Source organism: Brassica napus, chromosome C9 (assembly GCF_020379485.1).
Source record: "Brassica napus cultivar Da-Ae chromosome C9, Da-Ae, whole genome shotgun sequence".
NCBI lineage: Eukaryota > Viridiplantae > Streptophyta > Magnoliopsida > Brassicales > Brassicaceae > Brassica > Brassica napus.
In genome coordinates, this window is record NC_063452.1 from 53,232,865 (window position 1) to 53,256,470 (window position 23,606).

The window sequence follows — 23,606 nt, forward strand, 5'->3', positions numbered from 1 at the left end:
ATATACACCATCACTGATGCATAATTGACTAGATTCGAATGAACATTAGATATTTTTTGTGCTTGAGAATGAAAATAATTTTGACTAAAATACTGTGTCTCGATCACGTAAATTTATTTTAGTGTTTATATTACTTCTTTATGAAAAATCAAATAAGTTATGGTAAATTTACATAAAATAATTTAAAAAAGTAAATTTACACAAAAAATTAGTTATATAGATAAAATTTGGTGTATACAACATAATCATACTCACATCTAATTTAACATTAAAACAAATTTACACAAAATTATATACTCAATAAAAATCAATATATCAAATCCCGCCTGTAGGGCAGGCCTACACTAATTAGTTAATAACTTTTGGCTCTTTAAAAAGCTTTCTTAGAGCATGTACATCGAGGGTTTATAAGCGGGTCATGGGCTCAGTTTCATAGGGCTGGATTTCGAAAAGAAAAAGAAAAATGGGTAATTAACGTTGAACCGGGCCGCTGGAGTGATCCCGTATGAAACGGGTTCAAGCCACGTGGCGAGCAGGGAGTGGCTTCTTTGACTCGCGTTGACGACGACGAAAGTAGGGCTTTCGCGTTATTTTCCTAATTTCCTTTTCTCTCAAAAAAGCTAGGGTTCCCCGTCGAGAGGCAATTTTTCGTGCGACACCGATCCAGGGCTATTTTCTCCATCAAATCGCCGACGGAGTGGCTTCTCATCTAGCTCAGGTCCGTTTCCGAGTAGAGTCACGGTTCAATAGAGTTGTTTTTAGGGATTTAGGGTTTCGAGTCTGGGATCTGAAATCGATTTGGGGGTTTCTTTGTTAGGGGTCTAAATCGATATGGGGGTTTCGATTTATGGTTGGTTATCGTCATGGGGGTTTGATTTAGGGTTCGTTTATATGTGATTTGACATCGAGTTAATTGTTTTGGGTGTTTCGATACAAGGTACTAAATCGTCAATATGGTTTGATTTAGGGTTCGTTTGTATGTGAATTGAATTAGAGTCACATGTTTCTCTTAGTTAGCTGTTTCTCTTAGTGGTTCGTTTAATCATATTGTTTAGTTATTATGCTCTAATCATTTCCTTTTCTGGTGCAGATGGATCCCGCAGAAGAGAGAAGACATTCAAAGAAGCAAAAGGATTACTGCAACATGTTAGGGTTCGTCGCCGATTCACAATACGGGATTCCGAGAAGGTGTGCTTGCGGTGGGAGAATCATTGACGAGGTTCGGGGGTAGGAAGACTACGACACTCTTCCTGGAAAGTGCTTCTTCACCTGCATAAACTATGAGGTAAGTCTCAATCCGTAATTATGTTCTTATAATTAATGTTACTCGAAGTCTTATAATTAATGTTTCTGTTGTCAACAAGGATGATGGGTTGCATTATCGTCATCTTTGGGTGGTTGGTGTCCAGGAGGAGATCGAAAGGCTAAGTAAGATTGTGGAGGAGGCTGAGCAGGTGATCAAAGGGGGTGTGGAATCTCAATAAACGGATTGTGAAACTGGAGGTTAGTGTATTTCCTTGCTCTTTCATTGCTGTTACATTATACTTATGTACTTATTAAGTCACTAACACTGTATTATTGTTGTTTCCATGTCCAGGAACAGATTAGAAACCTCTCTGGGCAGGTAGATTACCTCACTGTCGAGGTCGCTGACCTGGAGAAGGTCTGCTACGACTGAAAATCAGAGGTAAGTCTAAACTAAATTGTATCTATGATGTAGTTCAAAACTAGAACTAGTTCCATTTTTATATAAAAATTAATCGGTTTTTTAAACTAAACTAAATTGAACTAGTAGTAGTTTAGTTGGTTGGTTGGTTGGTTGGTTGCTCTGATTGTATTAATTAGCTAAACTAGACCTAGAACGAAAAGTACACTGGAATTAATTCTGTGTTGGTTGGTTGGTTGCTCTGATTGTATTAAGTAGTTGATTTGATATGTAATGACTGCTCTCTGTCAAGTAGTTGTTCTGTAATGGCTTATATAATGAATGTTTGGTAGGTAGAGTTTAATTGTTCTCTCCTATCAAAGCTAAAACTAGTTTAAAACCCCATTAACTTAAAACATCAACCTAAACCAAAACGAAAATGGATCCCTTTTCCATACACTCTCCCGGGTTTATTGACCTATTAGCTTCGCAGAGCAGTCCAGCAATAGACCTGAACTATGCTGAGGCAGTAGGTAACTCTCTCGGGTTAGTTAAACTGTTGCAAAAGAGAAAGTGGTCAACAAAAGAAGACCTTGTGCTCATCAGTGGTTGGTTGAACACCAGCAAGGATCCTATTGTCAGTAACGAGCAGAAGGGAGGATGCTTTTGGAAGAGAATAGAGGAGTACTTCAATTCAAGCCCTCAGCTCACTGGCTGCGTTCCTAGAGAGTGGAGTTAGTGTAAGCAGAGGTGGGGAAGGGTAAACGAGCAGGTGTGCAAGTTTGTGGGATGCTATGAGACGGTTTTGAAGGAGCAAGCTAGTGGCCAAAATGAGAATGATGTCATGAAGGCTGCCCATGACATCTTCTTCAATGATTACCAGGTCAAGTTCACCATGGAACACTGTTGGAGGGAACTGAGATATGATCAGAAATGGAAGTCATTTTCGAAGTCCAGAGATGGTGCGAAGGAGAAAAGGAAGGAAGGTGAAAAGGTGATGCCTGAGGAGGAGGTTAGGCCGCATGGTGTTAAGGCTTGCAAAGCAACCAAACGCATGAGGCACGGGAATGAAGCAGCTTTCGATCAAATAGAGAGCATTCTCGCTGCGAAACAGAAAATATCCCAACAGAAACTCCTTGATAGTCTCCTTGCAAAAAACGACAATGATCTATCTCCTAACGAAATCACTCTGAAAAACAAACTCATTTGTGAAATGCTTGATTGAATTGGTTAACTTGCTTGGCTGAATCTCTGTTCTTTTAATTATTTAGTTGCCTGAATCTGTTTAGTTATTTACTTTCTTGTTTGGTTTTTGTTTTGCAGGTCACGTGTATGTCATGAAGGCTGGATCACGGGTTGCTATGTGTCTGTTTCTTCACGGGTTGCTACTATGTACTTTGTTTCACGGGTAGTACTGAACTTTGTATCACTGGTTATGTAACAAGCATATATAAATATGCTCTCTTCATGTATGTTTCTAAATAAAAACTCAACTTCTTCTCTTTGTATCTCTGTCTTTATATTTCTCTTTATGTATGAATCTCATCATATCTCATCATATTTCTCTTTAAACACTACTACAACCCAACAAGCCGAACACTACTACAAGCCAACAAGCCAAGTTTTGTTAAACACTTGATCAAATTTAGAAAAAAAAGTGAAGAATCGCAAAGGTCTTGAAGAATCACGTGAGCCATTGCCAAGGTTTAACAAAAAAAAAAGTGAAGAATGTCAAGCTCCTCAAATGATGAAGTATATGAAGTTTTTGAAGAAATGGTCGACCAACAAATTGATGATTTCATCGACTCTGTTGTTGATGTTCAAGCCAACGAGCCGAAGAGACGAGTCTATATCGAAAGAGATCGGGAACAAGGACATAGTCAACTATGGCACGACTATTTCAGTGAAAATCCTACATACCCACCCGAAATGTTTAGGCGGCGTTTTCGAATGAACAAGCCTTTATTCCTTCGCATTGTCGATCGCCTAAGTAATGAAGTTCCATACTTTCAGCAACGAAGAAATGGTCACGGAAGGTACGGGCTATCTGCACTTCAAAAATGTACTTCAGCTATACAAATGTTGGCATATGGTCAAGCGGGAGATTCGTATGACGAATATCTCCGACTTGCGGCAAGTACTGCACTTTTATGTTTGGATAATTTCACGGAAGCGATAATACAATTGTTTGGAGATGAGTATCTAAGAAGACCTACACCGGATGATCTTCGACGATTACTTGACACTGGAGAGGCACGCGGGTTTCTGGGGATGATAGGCAGCATCGAATGTATGCATTGGGAGTGGAAAAACTGCCCAATCGCTTGGAGAGGGCAGTACACACGTGGTTCAGAAAAGCCGACAATTGTCTTAGAGGCTGTGGCATCACATGATCTTTGGATATGGCACTCATTTTTCGGATTACCAGGTACCCTCAACGATATTAATGTTCTTCACCGGTCACCAGTTTTTGATGACATCTTACAAGGTCGAGCTTCTAGAATTAATTTCAAGGTCAACAACCACAAATATCGTATGGCGTACTACCTTACCGACGGAATTTATCTGAATTGGTCAACATTTATCCAATCCATCCCACTTCCTCAAGGTCCTAAAGCAGAGCTATTTGCTCGACATCAAGAATCAATTAGAAAAGATGTCGAACGTGCTTTTGGAGTATTGCAATCGAGGTTTGCAATAGTTAAAAACCCAGCTCTATTATGGGATAAGGAAAAGATAGGAAGGATTGTGAAAACTTGTGTCATACTCCACAATATGATAGTAGAGAACGAACTCGACGGATACACTCAGTATGATACATCTGACTTCGAAGCAGGAGAGTCCAGCCGAAGTTCCAAGATGAAAAGGAGAAAAAGTGTGAATGTCCCTATGCTTAACATTCGCAATCAAATTCGGGATCCACATATACATGAGTGTTTGAAAGCTGATTTAGTTGAAAATGTATGGGAAAAATATGGTAATCATGATGAATAATCTTTGTATGTTCATGAATTCTCAATGTATTGAATAAAAACTTTTAAAAAATATTTTAAAAGTTGTTGTAAGTTTATGAATTCTCAATGTATTGAATAAAAACTTTTTTTAAAACATATTACAAAATATTTTCTATTTTCATGAATTCTCAATTTATTGAATAATATTCAAAAAAATATTTAAAACAAAATTTTTATTCGAAAATTCTCATTATATTGAATAATAACTTTTCAAAAAAATTAAAAATTACTTTCTTTTTCAAAAAAAAATATTATTTTATTCCTATGAACCCCGACTTCAGGTTCATTGATAGAGGAGCACAATTGATCCGGATTCATCACTATTCATAGCCCCACCATAAAATTAATAAACAATACATATGAACCCAATAAGGGCTTCATTGATGTACATGCTCTTATTGTACAAAAACAAATGGCTCCGTCATTTCTGGGCATCGCAAAGTTCGTTGAGGCAATACTTCACCGGAGATTCTCCTCCGCTGGTCTCTTCTACAAACCCTTTCCATCGACTCCGAAACCACCATACAATACTGGGGTCCACCACCGTTTGAAAACATACAGAAGCCGTCCCTCCTCCCCCTCCACGGCTTTGGCCCCTCCGCTGTATGGCATTGGAACAGACAGGTAAAGAAACTCTCTATCTACTTCCGTCTCTACATTCCAGACCTCGTCTTCTTCGGCGGCTCCACCACTACCTACTTTTGCTCCGACGAAAACCGGTCGGAGATGTTTCAGGCTTCGTGCATGGGGAAGCTGATGGAGAAGCTCGGTGTCAAGAGATATAGTGTTGTCGGGACGAGCTACAGTGGATTTCTGGCGTATAACATGGGCGAAAATGATGCCGGGGAAAGTGGAGAAAGTGGTTCTTGCTAGCTCCGGCGTTAATTTGCGGAGAAGTGACAACGAGGCGTTTATCGCGAGGGCCAAGTGTCATGGCATCGTGGAGGTGATGCTTCCTTCCTCGGCGGCGGATCTCCGGAGATTAACAAACCGTGATTCCCTAGAAACTAGGCTGCAGAAAGAACTGTGATTCCCACAAACTCTCTGTCTTTCTTGAAGTTCAGGGAATCCTAGAAGCGGAGGAAGCCAGAGGCTATGCTCTGACTACTAAGACCAAGACGGGGAGACTCGAAGGTTGAGTGACGGATGCCGGGACGCCGGTTTGACGAACTGGAGAGGCAGAGAGAAACATTTTCTAGAAGATGGTTAAAGCTAAGAGGAATCAATGAGTTTTGTGGAGATGCAGATTGGGTTCATCAAAGATGAGAATCATATATATATGGTTTACAGAGGGGCTACAAATCAGGAACATTTATGATCAAGCGATTTAAGATGGGGACATGAAGAGTTCACCGGTGAAAAAATAGATTACGAACATACACACGGCGCAACTCTGTAACTCAGACTTGTTTGAGACAATAATGAAAAGAACCCATATTAAACTACAACAGTTTACAATATAGGAAAACCATAATTGTTGCAAACTTAAGCTTTTTTTATATAACGTGATGAATCCCATTTAAAAATGAAACCCATAACACACTTGTAGGTCCGACCCTCAGAGGAAGCCGAAGAAGCAATGGCTTCCGGCCTTCATAAATATATATTAGGTTCGGCCATCAATGTACAAAGGTATCAGTTAGCTTAGTGGTATAAATGTTGGTGTTTATATCTCAATAACCCGGGTTCGAGCCATGAGCTTGACATTTTTTTACACTTTTTAAAAGTGGGGCCTACAAAACGATGACGTGGCGCGCTGAGGAATGAGCAAAAAATGATCTATTATAATATAGATTCCTCATTTTGTCAACATTTATTAGAAAGTATCCGTGACAGTCAAATACTTTTGAGAAATCTTTTACTATATTCCATGTGAAATATTCAATAAGACTAGATAACTATATAGCCTGTGAACAATATATCGAGATATATAAGAGATGATTATTTATTGATGTTCGGCTCTACTAAATTATTCCATGCGACCATGCATGGCCCAGAAGATCGTGAATTCATTAGAATTTTAAAGCAAATACAACATCTTCGTAAGAGTGTAAATCAAACGCATGTCTTCTAAACTACACTTCCGTTAGATAATGTAAATTTTATTTTCAGTTCTCAAAATTATAAAAAGAAGAACTCATCAACTCTCCCAAACCTTAGCTTTTTAACACTTTATAGTTCTACACAACACCGACACGGGTATTTTTGGAAACCTATTGTAAAGTTTTGACGACCAGAAAAACATCAACAATTTACTACAACGACTACGTCGCAATCTTAAAATATAGTCTAAGTTTCTTCTGTACATTCTCAATTTACTCTTCCATAATGGTTACAAAAGATAAAAGTACGTACTACCGATTGAAAATAGTCCACTAGCATCCATCTCTTTAATTCTTGTATAGTTTTTGTAGCTATGAAACCCATGTGATCAAAAAGAATACGGAAAAAAATACACTTAGACATATTTTATTCTTACCTCATATCACTCTAGCATACTTTCTCCATGTCAAGTATTTTCTCATATAGCAATGTCTAAATTACCCTTCAAACTAAAATTATGATCCTTTTTACTTTTTCCATATTTAATTCTTCATTACCACAATATTTGTTTAAACCTAGACACCGTAAATCTTCCCACCGCCGCAACCCAAAGCATAGGTGACTCTAAATTATAATCTTTCTTCAATTTTCAACCACGATTTGTTCGTTCTCACCGGCGATTTTTTCATTCTGACCGGCGATTTGTTCAGTCTCACCGGCAAATTGTCAATTCTCACTGTTGCAGCCCAAACTCTACGGTGACTCCAAGTTTCCACATTTCTTCAATTATTTTACCCTTTTTAATCTTATTTCGAACCATATGTTATAGATTTACTTAGATCCATTTAATTCCTTTTCAGATGAATAGCGACGGCCGCCATCTTTCTCCTCCGATCCGACGAAGATACAATCCACGTCTTTTGGTTGGGAGAAGTGTGGTTGGGGAAGTGTGGTTGCTGTATGTTTTTCAACCGTCTTCTACTCCTCCACCACATCAGCCCGGCCACAACTGTGCCACACCGATTGAAACTGACCCCAACTCTCCGATAAACAGTCAATACAACGCATGGCACTTTCAATCACATTTTCTTCGACGAAAATTCCTCAACCCTCTCCCAATTCCCGTGACCACTCCTCACCAAACCACGTTTCACTCAGTCAACCCTCTCCCAATTCCCGTGAGCACTCCTCACTTAACCACGCCTCGCTTGACCAAATCTCCCCCTTTCACGCCCACTTTCCCTCTCTTTATGCAACCAGCCATCAGATTAATTTTTTCAACTTTTAATCTAACGATGCCAAACAAATCACACTGTTCAAGAAACTTACCAATTAATTGCAACTGAGAAAAGAGTAACTAGTTGCTATTCATTTCTGACCAGATTGCAAGTGTGTTAGAGAAGGGCATTTAGGAAAGAAGAAATACAAAATGAAGTAAAAAGTATACCTCTAACAAAAAATACCTAAACATGTTAAAAACCAACGCAAAGTAACCTTTTGTGTAACTTTCAGATCACTATTAACGAGCTTACTTTAGCTAGTTTGGGTCTTCTTAACCGTCTGTAGTTCCTCCCTTTTGTCTGGCGAGAACTTTACTTCAAAGATATCAACAAACTCTTCATGAGATATTGAAAAATGGCGGCGGTAAAAGTCTTTTCAGTTAGTACCATGTGATTATCAAAGTGCCTAACTAATTATGTGGTGAGCATACGTTATCTGGTACAGAGTATTTCTAGAACCTAATATTGAGTAACTCATACGACCAGAGCCGCCCAAACCTGAGTAGTTTGAATCAATTAGGCAGCTAGAGAAGATCGAGCTGATCCAAGCGGATAGGCCACAAGTATCAATTTTCAATAATTGATATGAAAGAGCTATTAATAGGTTATTTAAATATAAGAATCCAAAAATATGAAAGTAGTATTTTATAAAGGGATATAGAATTTTCCCTTTTCGTAATGGCTTCTCTAAAGTTCTAATCACATTAAACCGGCCGTGGTTAGGACGGAACATAAAATGTTAGAAGGCTTCTATCTAGCAACAGATGGTAGAAATTGATTTATGAGAAGTCACGAGGACACTAATTTTTTCTCCTTTCACAAATACACTCCCCCCCAAAAAAAAATATATATATATTTCTTAATTAGATATGGGCTACGGCAGTATTGGTAAACGAAAATGGTGTTAAGACGTAAGAAATAAGGAACGAATTAGGATGAAAAACCAGAGTTAAAACAAACTTGATGACCAATAGAAGAGCTTCCTTCTCAATCTGTTGTTTTTGATTTAAAAAAAAGTTGGTTGTGTAAAGACATAAGCAACCAAAGGATCAAACTTGCCTCAACTAATTTAAGTATTTAGATGAAAATAGCTACGAAGTGGATTATGGATAACATAAATGGCGACGTGGAGCAGATGGGATGAAGGGATTCAACGCCACATGATCGGACGGATCACTCGGTGGGGGGCAACAACATCGAGTGGGGTTAAGTGGTTCGGACACGTTAGATTCAAATTGAAATATTATTGAAAAGAGAAAAGTGTAATGAGAGTGGGTCTATAGAAGATGGCTAAAGCAGGACCCATGACAATGATCCTGATGAGATCCTATGTTGATACGCGGTTTTGATTGAATTCGAATGCTTTACGCAACCCACCCTTACTTTTTTTTTTTTTGGCACAAACGCAACCCACCCTTACTAGTCTTCTTTCTTTTGTGATTGCCAAATTACCTGTAATAGATAATAACATGAGTCCTGCACGGGGTGATTTAAAAAAAATATATATAATATACTTAAATATGATAAATAATATATATTTTGTTATCAATAACATTTTTTACATTTCATTAGAGGTGGACATTCGGATACCATTTGGTTCGATTCGAATCCTTAAAGATTTGGTTCGGTTTGCATCTTTGCGGGTTTGGTTCAAGTTTGGGTTCAGATAAACAATTTAATTTTTTTTCAAAAATTAAAGTTCATATATAGTTTGAATTTTTCAAAATCTAAAAATAAAAATAATATATAACATATAAGTTTGAATAATGTATACCAAAATACTTAAACTTAACATAAAAATTGGTTTAGCTTAAATATTTGGATATGAAATCAATAGATATTTTAAGTATTTTAGGTATTTTAAGTATTTTTAGCTATTTTAAACATGTACTTATAACTATTTGTATATATTCCAAGTATTTTGGACAACATTAAAACGTCTTATATATTTTTTATATTCTTTTAGATATTAAATTAAAAAATAATTAATATATTTAAGTATATAAATCTTGTTCGAATATATTCAGATACCTAAAATATTACGGTTTGGATCGGGTTCGGTTCTGGTTCTCTAGATACCAAAATTTTGAACCCATTCGGATATCTAACCAATTTTGGTTAAAGTTCAGTACTATTCTTTGGATCAGCTTTGGTTCGGTTTTTATGGATTCAGATATTTTGTCCAACCCTATATTTTTATTGTGACAAAATTTTAAACGAAAATGATGATAATTCATATTGATTTTGGGTATGCAACAATTTTTAAACCAAAACACATATTACTATGTACGTGATCCATTTAGTCAATCATTAAAAACTGTTCTAGGCTAATTTAAGAAAATGATGATGGTTCATATCGGTTCTAGGAAAATTTCAAAATTAAAATATTAAGGTCTCAATACTCTTTCAATGCAAGTTTAAAAATTAACATATTTATGTATTTTTAAATGGTACATAGTTTAATTTAAACAATATTAATATTAATATAAACATATATATATATATAAACATATATATATATATATATATATATATATATATATATATACATATATTATTTAATATAAATATCTATTAAATAAAAATTCATATTAATATGATTGTATAATCATTTGTATCTTGTTATAACAAAAAAAATTAATTCATTGATCACAAATTTTCAAAAGGATTTTTAACTTTTTTTTGTAATTTAAAGTCATTTAAAAAATTCAAAATGTATCATATAAGAAAAAAAATCTATTTTTTATTATATGGTTAATGTGATTGTTTAATTTCTTTAAATAATATAAAATTAAACAAAAATAAGAAATGATGCAAAAATTGTTATTAAATCTTTATTATTCATAATCATTAATTTTCATATATATGTTAGACATATTAAGTAGTTCCATAGCTTTTATCTAAGGATAGAATACACATTTTTTATATTTTGGGTCATTATCATGTTCCCTAGTAATTAGATTTTGGACCAATATTTTTTTCAATTGATTCTTGAGTTGCCACCTAAGCTAAATTGAAATCCTAATTAAGTGACACCTAATCAAGGTTTTTTATAATTAGTACAAAGTTAGGTTGCAACTTTTTAAATGATCTTCAATTAATATATGTGAGATTTATACATGTGAAACATATATATTGTGCTACTGTTTAGACGTTTAATTATTCCATATCAAACAGAATTATACCCACCAGGAAGGTAATCCCCTATATATTAATAGAAAAATATTTAGAAAGTTGTAACCTTAAGTTTATACTCACTCTGTTTTCGAAAATAAGATTTTCTAGAGTATGCACGCTTATTAAGAATTGAATAAATGTTTATAATTTAATTTATTTTTTACTTTATTATACACTTCCAATAATTTTCCATCAATGAAATTTAATCAATTCAAATATTCTCAATTAATGTTACTCAAAAGTATAAAAAATACCTTAACAATATAGAAAGTCTATCTTTGTGAAATAAGAAAAAAAATCTAAAAAATCTTACTTTCGGAAACGGAGGGAGTATTAATTAAAAAGAGTCTTGCTTATGTGTCACTTAATTAGGATGTCAATTTGGCTTACATGGAAACATAAGAATTAATATAAAAATTAGTAAGTCCAAAATCCAATTGTTAGGAAAACTTATATTAATTCAAACATAAATGTATATGATATGATAAACTTAATACTCGACGAACTTATTAAATGGAACTTTCTTTAAATGACTCAATGTTGATTTATACTGTGATTCAATGTAATAGCTTTTTTTTAAAAAAGGTGTAAGATATTCTCTTAGTTTGTAGTACTTGGATAACAATTTAAATCAAAGTTTGTTATATATATTATGGCCTAAGTATTGCATGTTTTTGCTATAAATCGGAAACTAATGATTTTTTGTAAGTGTTGTTTTTTTTTATTAATAGCAAAGAGACGCTATGATAAAAAAAATAGTAAAGAAACAGAGCTATTCAAAATTGTTTTGTTAATAAAAGAAAAAAAAAGAAGAATATTGTTCGGTTCTCATGCCTTCTTCGCCTATAAAAATTTACATAAAGAGTAATACAGAAATTAAGTTATTTTGTTACCAAACGAACTTATATATCAAATATTTGTTCTTGTAACATAATTCTTTAGAACTTAAATTAGGAAATTTATATTGATGATTAAGAAAAAATTTAGCACATGCCTAATTGTGTTTTTGTAGTGTAGAAAAACATTAATAATGATTTTTCGTAGTAGTTAATGATATATATCATGTTAACCTAACTTTCATCATATACAAACAATTAATATTATCATCTTTCTATATTTGGACTTTAAGTATAATAATACTCGGGCTGAAAAATTTTATGTTGTCTTAATGTGGTCCATAAACAAACTATACTTCAAATTATAAGCTTAATCCAATTTGTAAATTTTTTTTAATATTTTAATTTTCCATCTTATGTTGTCAAAAAAGAGTAGAAATCTGATATTCTGAAAATTAGTGTAACTTCAAAATCGAAAATATATAAATTTTATTTACTGATAAGTTGGTAAAAGAAAATATTCAAATGTATTGGCCCAACATATATATGATTATATAAACAATAAAAAATTGTATACATATAAAAAAAATTTGATCATACATTAAATCTTAAATTTGTCAGTACAATATATTTAATTAGAAAACAATTACTTATTTCAGATAATCTATAATTGAGGTCGCTTAAATGTTATTTTTAATTTCAATTGACCCGAAGGAGGATCAATCGTAAAATGTCGGTATTATTATCGTTAGAAGAAAAGAATTCCTAATTGTGATACACAATTTTAGAATCAAGCTTTTTTGTTAAGTTTAAATTAATTGTTTTTATACTACTTTTTAAATAAATAAGAAACTTTACCATCAAGTTAATGCTTACGGCGAATTTTCAAGCTTGGTACAAAATTTTGAAACAGTTCTATATGGTAAGTTTAATTAAAGATAATAATATATTTTGTCACCAAGTTTATAATTTCGACCATTGAAAACAACTTGTCAAATATGTTTGTGGTAGTTTTTGAAAATTTACATAAACATTGGTTAAATGTATCACACTAAAATATGAGTTTTAGATAATTAATGCTAATTATTTTGAACTTTTCAAACAATCCAAAAACCTACCTATGCATGCTATATATTTACGGTTGAGTTTTCCTTTATAAATAGCATCAATTTTTTTCACAACTCTTAGTTTATGATTATATGAGTATTAATGATATCACATTTTAATACTTTGATTTAGACTTCTATATTTTTTCTATGTGTATCAAATATTTATAGTTAGTTAATTATTTTATATTGAAAAAAATATAAATACCAAATATATTTTGACCACAAGAACATATGTATTCAGAAATCGTCAGATTTTACAATATTAAAACATAAAATTTTTAATAAATATTTTATCATGCGCAAAACACGTATCTTATCTTAATAATTATTTATATTCTAAGACTAGCTAGTTGTTTTGTAAAATTTCATTTTAAATAGTGTCGTATTTTCTGTGCCTTAAAACAGAAAAATTAAACAATCATCAATGCCAGAAGAGGTAAAAGAGAAAAAGCTAGGAGGAGACAAGAAGCAAATTAAAACCAAGATGATAACATTAAATCAATAATTAACCTCATACCAAAACAAATGAAATATTTGTCTATCTCCTCCAGATTTTTTAAAGAGTACATAGATATAAATTTTTAAATTTGTAAAAAAAAATTACTTATTGAAATCTTTACTAAATCTATAACTGATCATGCTTCATACATTCGGATTGAGTTTTGTTGAGCTTTCTCGTACAGTATGCGATTTGTACTACTGTTAGTATTTATTTTGTATAATTCAAAAATGTTGTTGACAATCTTTATTTTTATTTTTAATTATCACGATAAGTATAGTACTTATGAGAAATGGCGTTCGACCAAAAAAAAAGTACTAATGACAAAATCTTGAAAATTTAGACATGTAATAATGAAGGAATCTAGAAGCAGATAAACATAAAATCTTCAAAAAGTGGTAACTTTGAAAGCATACTATTCGGCAATTCCATTTTTTCCAAGAAAAATATTAACAACTCTTTAAAAATAAATTAATATTAATAAAAATGAATAAAATCAAGCAGAAGAGGAAAAGACTGTCGGCTTAAATCGTTTTTGTGGTTCTTCCTTCATATGTGGATAAGCCTCACCGTTTTTCAGACAACAAAAGATGACCCATCTCGTCATCGACACGTCACATTCATCCCAGTGCCTATCCAGCCGGAACGGTCAACAAAACGCCACGTGTTGAAGTTTCATGGCTCTATCTTCCACGAATTAAAAAAATACTAATGGAATATCGTATAAGATAACAATGTTGATTTTACGAGGCTAATTTTGCTAATAGTCCTTCAACTTCTGGAATATTAGGCTAATTTTGCTAATAGTCCTTCAACTTCTGGAATATCTACAAATAGTATTTTTTTTTGGTTTGGATAATATCTACAAATAGTTTTCTTTTATAACAAATTGTATATTATTGCTGTAAATATTTAACAATTTAGAACAAAATTAAAGATATTTTGATTAAACGAATTAAAAAAGTATAGAGACAAATTCAAATTTTACGTACAAAATTCACAAATAAATAAACAAGTTTTTTCTTTTAAAAGTAAATTTATTTTCTAAAGAAAAAAACGCAAAATTATTTGAAAAAAAAATATAAAAAAATATTTTTAATTAAATATAATTTTACAACATAAATCAATCTACTCTACCAAATTGTTATTGAATAACCTTTTTTTTATCAAAGAACTTGGGGTGGCAATGTGTGAATAAGAGAAGTTGGAGAACTAAATTGGAAATAAAGAAAAGAAGGTGAGAAGTGCATGCAGTATGCGTGGATGAGAGGATAACGTTAAGCCAACAGTTACTTCTGTCCCCTCTCTGTCCTTTCCCTCAAATACTTAACTTATCCTCTTCTTTTCCTTCCTCACTTTAAAAATTTTAAACAATTAATGACAACGTGATAAATAATAATTATTGCTTTTTGTTTTTATTATTTAAAGTTTATAAGAAAACCACCAGAGCACCTATAGTATATATAAAGATCTCATCTTCTCTCCTCTTTCATTTCCTATCTATCTTGTATTGTTATGTTAAGTTTCAAGGTTTTCTGCTAAATCATTGCAATGGATAGAGTTGAATCTTATATGTTTAATTTCACCGGTGATCAGTCCTCTTCTGAGTCTTTCTCTTCTTCCTCGGCTTCCTCTTCCATTGGGAGGAACAGCGACGACGAAGAAGAGCTTCACGGCGAGGGAAAGTCATCGGAGGACGAAGCTGAGTCTTCGTACAAAGGACCTCTTGATCTGATGGAATCTCTCGAAGAAGTCTTGCCCGTCAGGTAAAAATCTCTTACAAGACTTCTGAATTTGGAAACTCCTGTCTGAATCTTGTACAAATTTGGAAACTTTCTGATTTTGCGAATGTGGGTTTTGTGTAGGAAAGGGATATCGAACTATTACAGCGGGAAGTCAAAGTCTTTCACGAACTTAGCGGCTGCTGCGTCGGCGTTGACTTCCTCTTCGTCGATGAAAGACTTGGCGAAGCCGGAGAATCCTTACAGCCGTCGGAGGAGGAATCTCCTCTGCCATCAGATCTGGGAGAACAGCAAAACGACTCCACGTGGCGGGATCTCGAAGAAACACGTCATGAGCTCGAGCAGGAGCGCGTTGACGCTCGCCATGGCGGTTGCTGCTGGTGTGATGGCGAGAGAAGGATCTTCTTCATCGGGATCATCGAGTCCGACGACATCGGGATCTCCTCCTAGGCAGAGGCATGGTAGCCAGATGATGATGCTTCCTCCGCTGTATCCTAGTAGGAGTAAAGAGTCTTTTGGTGATTTGAAGTCGACTAAGTCGTCGTCGTCGTCTGGTTTTTGTGCGTGGAGATCGTATTCAGTGGCGGATATTCCGAGGTGTTTTCCGGCGACGGCTAGTGGTATTGGGTCCAGCGACTCGTAGGAATGTTAACAGTTGTTTTCTTATTATCTTAATATGTTTTTGAAGTTAACCTTTTTTAGTTTTTGGAGTAACGTCCGGTGAATGTATATACGAGTTTTAAATATTTGAAATGGATCCACACATATTTTTCATTTTGTGTTTTAAAAAATAAAAATAAAGGTCATCTATTCGTTATCGCCCAAATCTTGGCGCACTCAAATCTGATAGTTGGAAATCCAAAATTCTCATTTGTTCTTATCCAAATCCAAGTTTTAAATGGCAAACAAACCATATGAAATATTTATATTTATCTTTATCTTTAAAGGGACAAGTAGGAATCAATAAAATAAAAATAAGAAAGTGATAAGGATACGTTTGGTTTGGTGAGAAGGAAATGATATCCGGTCGACCAAAAAAAAAAAAAAGAGAAGGAAAGGATATTCCAAGTGATAATGTTATGTTTGGTGAGAAGGAGAGGATGGGGTGGTTCGAGTCTGACACACCAACCTTCTCCTGAGTACATTTTCCACGCAGACGCATTTGCGTCCACTCTTATTTGGCCAAATTTGGAAGTTGTTCAACGTGGATTCTGCTGGTGAGAAGGGCGATGTTGACTATCATGCTGGAATTTGTGTAACATATATAGGTCACATAAGAAACTGTACAAATAGTAGTTAAATTGGTCATTGGTCGGCTGTTCTAACTGGGCCCTTGCACGGATCGGATATCCGGATTTTTGAAAGTATTTGTGATTTGCTTCGTATGCCACGGATATCTAATTTTTCGATTTGTTTTGCTTCGGAAAAATACGGATATACGGAAAAACGGATATCCGAAAAATAAATAGATATTTGCGGATATTTACGAATACTTACGGATATCTCATATGTTTTGATTAGTGCAAATAATCTTAAAATTTTGATAGAAATTTGTTTTGTAAAATACTTTTTTGCATGATATATAAGATAAAAATTAAAAGAAATTGTGAATCTACATATTTTATAAAAAAATTAAACTTAGTTAAAATTATAATAAGACAAAACTTAAGAAAAAATTATAATTGTCATAAATTTATTCATTTCTTTTTATGTAATATTTTTATATAAGTAATAATGTGAATAGAATTTGTCATATCATATGTTATAACAACAATTATATAATTTTATACATTTAAAACTTTAAATATAATCAAGATATACATGTATTTATATATTACCAGTTCGGATCGGATATCTGCTTCCTAAAATTCTAATATTTGTGATTTGCTTTGATTTTAACGGATATTGATTTTTAGTATTTGCTTTGCTTCGAAGGTTTACGGATATCTGGAATTTTCTAATCGAATCGAAACGAATAACGAATCGAATCAAATTTAACGGATAAAATGTTCAGCCCTAGGTCTAACTATACAAGCCGTTTCATAAGATCTTATCAAATATTAATTTCAAGATTCTATCTATATATATATATATTATATGTATATATGATCATAAATAATTACAAGATTTAACATCTTTATTATACTTTTTTTTTTTTATCATCATCTCTATTATACAAAACCCTTCATTGTTTCTTATTCGCCTTCAAAACAGATGGAACCAGCCTTCTAGCTGTTTGCACTTGTTTCAGATTTATGGAGCTGGAGAAGTAATGAATTTGAGACGACAAAGATCGAGCTCAGTGCCATTAGTCCACCTGAAAGCAAATTAATAGTATAACCTTATATATGATTGGACTGTGTCAATCCACTGAGCTGGAAGTGAGAGGAAACTCTTTTTCTTTTTGTAACTTATTTAACTGGAATCAAGCACACTTACCGGATAAGGAAGGTGTCATGGCGAAATCATATCGAGGAAGCAACACACCTGCAGCTATAGGGATCGAGATGACATTATATGCAATTGCCCATGCCAGATTCTGATAAACTTTCGACATTGTCGCTTGTGCAAGACTCAGTGCATCCACAACCTACAGAAAAAAACACATTAGCGATGACCTTATATAGCACAGAGTCTTGAACAATAAACTTATATGGTTTTGGTTCTTTGTCTCGTGGATGAATATGCAAGTTTATCTCGTTAAGAATTTGATTATATAGCAAGGAATATGGAGATCTCTACATGTGAGAGTTTGTTGCGGACAAGTATGACTGATGCTGCATTCGATGCTGCGTTTTCTTGTGCCTCGATCTTTAGTGCTATTCCAACATCAGCTTGAGCCAACGAAGGGGCATCGTTTATGCCATCCCCCACCTTAGGAAACACACACCAAAATATCGTCAGCCTAACCGATTCCATTTTCTTTAACTTTGCCATCTTACACGGGAAACAAGTTGAAGATAATGATTCCTTGCAATTCAATTGAAGATCTTACCATAGCGACACGATGTCCGGAGGATTGGAGATTAGATATAAACTCGAACTTCTTGTCAGGAGACAAAGAATAGTTGGTTGATTCAGTCTCAATCCCCACATTCTTTGCCACTGTTGCCACTGCCCCTTCCCTATCCCCTGATAAGAGAATTGTTTTGATGCCTTTCTCCTGAAGCCTTTAATAAGAAGACCAACATAAAACTTTAGGCACCCTCGATGATTACTGTTTCAATTAAGCCGATTTTTTCATAGAACTGAAAGAGAACTACTAGGAGTAGTACTTAGTTTCATGAAAACATGCACTCTCTCAAAAGTTTAAACCAGTTGTTTATTTTTTTAAAAGGGAGGGTGAAAACTACCTGGCTACAGTAAACTCAGCATCTTTGCGCAAGCAATCAGATATTGCAATAGCACCAATAATCCCTTCTCCTTCGCGTCCCACGTAGACAACGGTCTTTGAATACCGAGACGTCAATGATGTGCTGGATAGTTTACGATCCAAATAATTTTCCAGCTTAACTACGTCCGAGGAGTCATTCTTTTTGTGGAAACGATTGGCAACCCATTCAAGTGCACCCACAGCAACCAAACGTCCATCTATTTCTGCCAGAGTTCCAAAACCTGGTTCTGTCAATTGGCCTCTTGTTTCTGGAGTTTCCAGATTCAACGCTTCTGCCTCGTTTACTATAGCCTTTGCTATTGGGTGTGTTGCAGTCTTCTCCACCGCAGCAGCTAGTTTAAGAACTTCTTGTTCTTCGTAAATTAAAGACCCAACACCAGAGACGATAGGTCTTCCTTCAGTAAGAGTCCCTGTCTGGAAACATAATGCAAATTATGATCAAGTGCAAATATCTTATTTTCTAGCATTTTCCATTTTGATATAATAAAGAGATAGGCGCGAGAGAAAGATTGGTGAAGAAAATCAAATGAGACACCAAATATTTAGCAATACCTTATCTAAGGCAACACAATCTATGGAAGCCAGGCGTTCTAAGACATCTCCTCCTCTGATAAGATATCCCCGCTTTGCTCCTGGACAGATTTCACCAGGTTAGCTTCTCACTGTTTAATTACAAAATTTTCTAGTAATATAACGTTCATATACCCCTATAATCACGAATGGTAACCACAATGACTGCAGTCTTAAGTGGATACGGCTCAAACTAGAAAACTGGCTCTTTAAGATATCTATGGCCATTTTTAGTAATTTTCATAATATCTGAAGAAACCATCAACAACAGAACTTTTACAACCAATTGATGATCTTTTATCTATTAGGGTAGTAAAAAAAAGATCAGAGAACAATTGGTAGATTCAGTATCATCTCGGATCTTCCTAATAACTCAAAAACTTTGCACACAATTAGGTTACTCTTCTCGGCTAGGTTTGCGGACTTTTAAGTGCAAGCAAAACAATATGCTTGATAACGTACCAAGAGATGTGCCAATTAATATGGCGGTTGGTGTTGCAAGGCCCAGTGCACAGGGGCAGGAAACTACCTGGTAAATAACAAAAAACGAGTTAATATGATGTTTTTTCTCCAAAGTTTCTCTCTATCCTTCATTTATCCCACATTCCCTTCTCGCTAATTCACATTATCTCCACAATTATCGGTTTACATCCCTCATTAAGTTCGTCTAGTCCCAGTAACAAACTCATATTTTGATACTTCACATGAAAAATACACTTTACTTTTCATGGCTCACTCACCAAGACATCCACGGCCAGTTTTAGGCTTAATGCCAAAGGATCTCCATCAGGTCCGGCAATATCATTGAGCAAAACATCTGGGAAGATGTGTGAACCAATGTAATACCTGAAACATTAAAATAACTGAGTCTTTCACTTAGTGATCCTGAACAGGAAATTGACACATGATGCTTCGTTTACACTACAACTAAATAAACAGATTCCTGCTAAAACAAGTGGAACCATCTTATCGAATTTCAGAAGTTATTTCCGGTAGATATTTTGAAAAGAAAACCATACCAGAAGGCAAACGTCACTGCAGATAAAGACATTATAGTGTAGACAAATGGTCCAGCTATTGCATCTGCCAGCCTCTGTACAGGAGCTGCATTACCTTGAGCTTCCTCAACCTAAAAGTTAAGGTATTCATATTTTAAATTCTCACAAAGCATCCTCGTAATCCAAACAATCCTACAAATAGAGCTCATTCATATGTTGTAGGTTAACCTGATTCCAGACAGGAGAGGATGTGGATGAAGTTAAGACTTACAGAGGAACCGAGGGGTTTGACTTCCTACATACTTTCTTGTCTGAAATCAGGTTTCTATATGCACGTTGCGACTGATATTTCTATTTGTAGCTGTCTTTCCTCCTTTTGTTTCGGAGGAGGAAAGTCAGCTACAAACTATAGAGATTGATGGCTGCATTTTTTTTCACGTGATGTTTTGAACAGATCCAACGTTTTGCACTGTAAATAACCCTCACACTATGTAACTTTCATGAATATTCCTGGCTCTAGATTCAGTGACACTAACCATTTTGACGATTTTAGAAATTGTTGAGTTGGAGCCAGTAGAAGAAGCTTCAATCCGTAGAGGGCCATCCTGAAATACGTAAAGCAAAATTTCTGGTTTTCAAAAATCCTGCTGATAAGCAGCAATATTTCCCCCTCAGTTGTTAAAGTAGCCTACACATACCCAGTTTATTGTTCCCGCTGAAACTGAGCATCCTTCTTCTTTATACACGGGAAGTGACTCTCCTGTCAGCATAGATTCATCCACAACACTTCTTCCAGCTAGCACATTCCCCTATGCCCAAAAAATCAATTCAACTTGATCAAAACGACAACAGGAACTTTAAGAGCTAACCATTCACAAGGAATAATAACCATGCTGTTTTGAGAAAATAAGAATTATAATAACTCATATCCATTATCACGGTGCAGAAGAGAATGTGATATTTAACTGAATCTCAACGAGCTGATAGATCTCAAACTTTTTCTCTTTTCCAAACACTGATATATCCAAATATAATTTCCTTAAGTTACAAAATGAGAGTACCACCCACTAAATTTTCTTTTTTGCTTTCAGATACACACACTATGATTTTAAGGTAAGATCAGACAGTGCAGCATGGATAACTATCACTTACATCGACGGGAAACGTTTCGCCAGGCAAAACCAAAAGCGAGTCTCCAACTCGAATCTCATCAACTGGTACATTGATGCAAATTGAATCAGAGGAAAGTACAGAATCAGCTGCTGTGTTATTGTCTGATGAAGTAATAACAAGTCTTGATTGAGTGGAGATGAGTGACTGCAAAGGCACATTTCAAATTTTTAAAAGAGCAGGAAAGAGCCTTCAAGTTGATTTTTGGAGCAGAACCGAGAAATGTCCAGCTTACCAATAGTTCATTCATATCACTAGATGCTTTAAGCTTTGCTCTTTCTTCCAAAGAACGACCAAGGAGCACAAAACCAAGCAGCATGACCTGCATGCTAAATGACAAGAGCTATCAATCAGAAATCTACCAATGAAAAATGTATTTCCATGCAGTAGAAATAAAAAATACGGAGTTTTCATCATAGTCCCTTGTGGATGTAATAGAGAGACTCACCGGTTCCTCAAAGAATGAAGCATCCCACTCTAGATCTGGATTAACAAGTGAGATCTGCAAAATTCACAATGCAGAGAACTGCAGTTAAGTAGACTAGGATACTCACTAGTCAGAAATAGATCACAGGATTAAAAAACTCACCAAACTGATGGCAAATGCAGCCATAGATCCCAATCCAACTAACGAGTTCATATTAGGTGATCTTTTCCCGAAAGCCTTTATACCATCAAACAGCAACTCTACAATTCACATCAATCTGTTCAGTCATCTGGCTTTCTGAACAGCCTCCAAAAACCAAGTATCACTGCTACCATTCTGAAGAATTTACACAACTCAAAGAATAGTAGGAACCATAACTTTCACATAAAAAATCTATAAATTCATCGTTCCTCTCTTTTGACAAGGTGAACATTCTAACACGAAAGAGTTTATCCGTTTCAATAAGTTGGATTTCTGAATAGCCTGTAATGACTACTTCTACCATTCAAATCATTGATCCAACAGAGCTCAAATATGCAATCAGAGTATAGTAGTATCTCTCTAATATTACTACTTACTCAACGTATATGCATTAGCTGGTGCCTGGTAAGCAATCTAGACTAAAAAGAATAAGAATAAGATATTTAAGCAAAAGCAAACCTCGTCCTGGTCCCAACAAAGCTCCAACAGCCAAACCACCTTTCACGTAAGAGTTGTGTAGCAAGTCCCAGAATCCTCCTAGTCACACCAGGTACAAGAGAAAGTCAGAAACTCCATTTGCATTCAGAAAATAGCATCTAACAGCACGACTATGCATTGATATTCAACTCTCTAACAAGCAAACAATAATATGCAAAAAAATGTACCATGAGCAATGTGTATTCCCACGGAATGAAGAATATGCGAAGTGTGAGATCCGCAACACAGAGCCACCAACGTCCACGCAAACGCAACACGATTCCTGCTCTTAACAAGCAATTCCTCCTTCTTACTCACCATCTCCTTCCACTTCTTCACGTTCTCCGCCACTCCCATCCCCGAAACTCTCCTCTTAGCCTCAAACCCACTCTCCGTCAATCTCTTAGCTAAGCTCTCCGCCGCATCGGCCATCGCCTCCTCAACCTCAGGTTTAAGCCTCACAGCGGCCGTTTCGGTCAACATATTAACCACAGCAGACGCGACTCGGTCATCGGACATCAGAACCGATTTAACCCGGGCGACGCAGCCTCCACACATCATCCCGCTCACATCGAGGAGAACAGGCTTATCATCACTCGCAACGGATTTCACAGATTCGATGGTAGATTCAAGCGATTGAGTAGTGATCTCGATCGAGTTTGATACCAGGAGACTACGTTTCGAACAGTGCCGTTGGATACGAGAGCGGCGATGTCTGGGAAAGATTCGCTTCGAGAATTTAGCGTCGAGGAACTTACCGGAACGGAAATGCAGACTCGACGGTGGAGGAAGAGTGAGGCGCAGGAGATTGGTCGCCATATTTCGCCGGCGAGAGTTGAACGATCGTCACGATAGTGGAAAAAATCCAGTGGTGGTATGGGTTCGTTTTAAACGGTATCCGAAACGGAATAGTCAGGGACTGACACGTCGGATTTGGAATATATCCAACAAACCACAAGTGTTTTACCGTTTTCTTTTTTCTCTTCTCGTCCACAAAGAGTTTTAAGCCGCGTTTGTGGAATTT

At 35.2% G+C, this 23,606-nt stretch overlaps 3 protein-coding genes and 1 pseudogene across 3 annotated transcripts; 3 read left to right on the forward strand and 1 right to left on the reverse strand.

Annotated features, from left to right (window-relative positions):
- The first annotated feature begins 2,084 nt into the window (after positions 1 to 2,084).
- LOC106421258 (glutathione S-transferase T2-like) lies at positions 2,085 to 2,870 on the forward strand. The gene is made up of 2 exons (XM_013862107.1): positions 2,085 to 2,363; positions 2,418 to 2,870. The coding sequence occupies exons 1-2, from the start codon at positions 2,085 to 2,087 to the stop codon at positions 2,868 to 2,870; spliced, it is 732 nt and encodes a 243-aa protein (XP_013717561.1).
- Positions 2,871 to 4,488: 1,618 nt separating this feature from the next.
- LOC106421259 lies at positions 4,489 to 5,780 on the forward strand (annotated as a pseudogene).
- Positions 5,781 to 14,959: 9,179 nt separating this feature from the next.
- BNAC09G36670D (protein OXIDATIVE STRESS 3 LIKE 2) lies at positions 14,960 to 16,119 on the forward strand. The gene is made up of 2 exons (XM_013862176.3): positions 14,960 to 15,369; positions 15,469 to 16,119. The coding sequence occupies exons 1-2, from the start codon at positions 15,155 to 15,157 to the stop codon at positions 15,986 to 15,988; spliced, it is 735 nt and encodes a 244-aa protein (XP_013717630.1). The 5' UTR covers positions 14,960 to 15,154; the 3' UTR covers positions 15,989 to 16,119.
- Positions 16,120 to 17,321: 1,202 nt separating this feature from the next.
- On the reverse strand, positions 17,322 to 23,552 carry LOC106421334 (copper-transporting ATPase PAA2, chloroplastic). Its single transcript, XM_013862173.3, has 17 exons — positions 22,771 to 23,552; positions 22,565 to 22,642; positions 22,067 to 22,164; positions 21,926 to 21,979; positions 21,713 to 21,799; positions 21,460 to 21,624; positions 21,006 to 21,116; positions 20,844 to 20,912; positions 20,329 to 20,438; positions 20,050 to 20,155; positions 19,772 to 19,838; positions 19,292 to 19,371; positions 18,699 to 19,153; positions 18,341 to 18,515; positions 18,088 to 18,219; positions 17,785 to 17,935; positions 17,322 to 17,662 (listed from the first exon to the last, which is right to left on the reverse strand). Exons 1-17 carry the CDS (start codon positions 23,399 to 23,401, stop codon positions 17,574 to 17,576), a joined length of 2,658 nt encoding a protein of 885 aa, XP_013717627.1. The 5' UTR covers positions 23,402 to 23,552; the 3' UTR covers positions 17,322 to 17,573.
- Between the last annotated feature and the right edge of the window lie 54 nt (positions 23,553 to 23,606).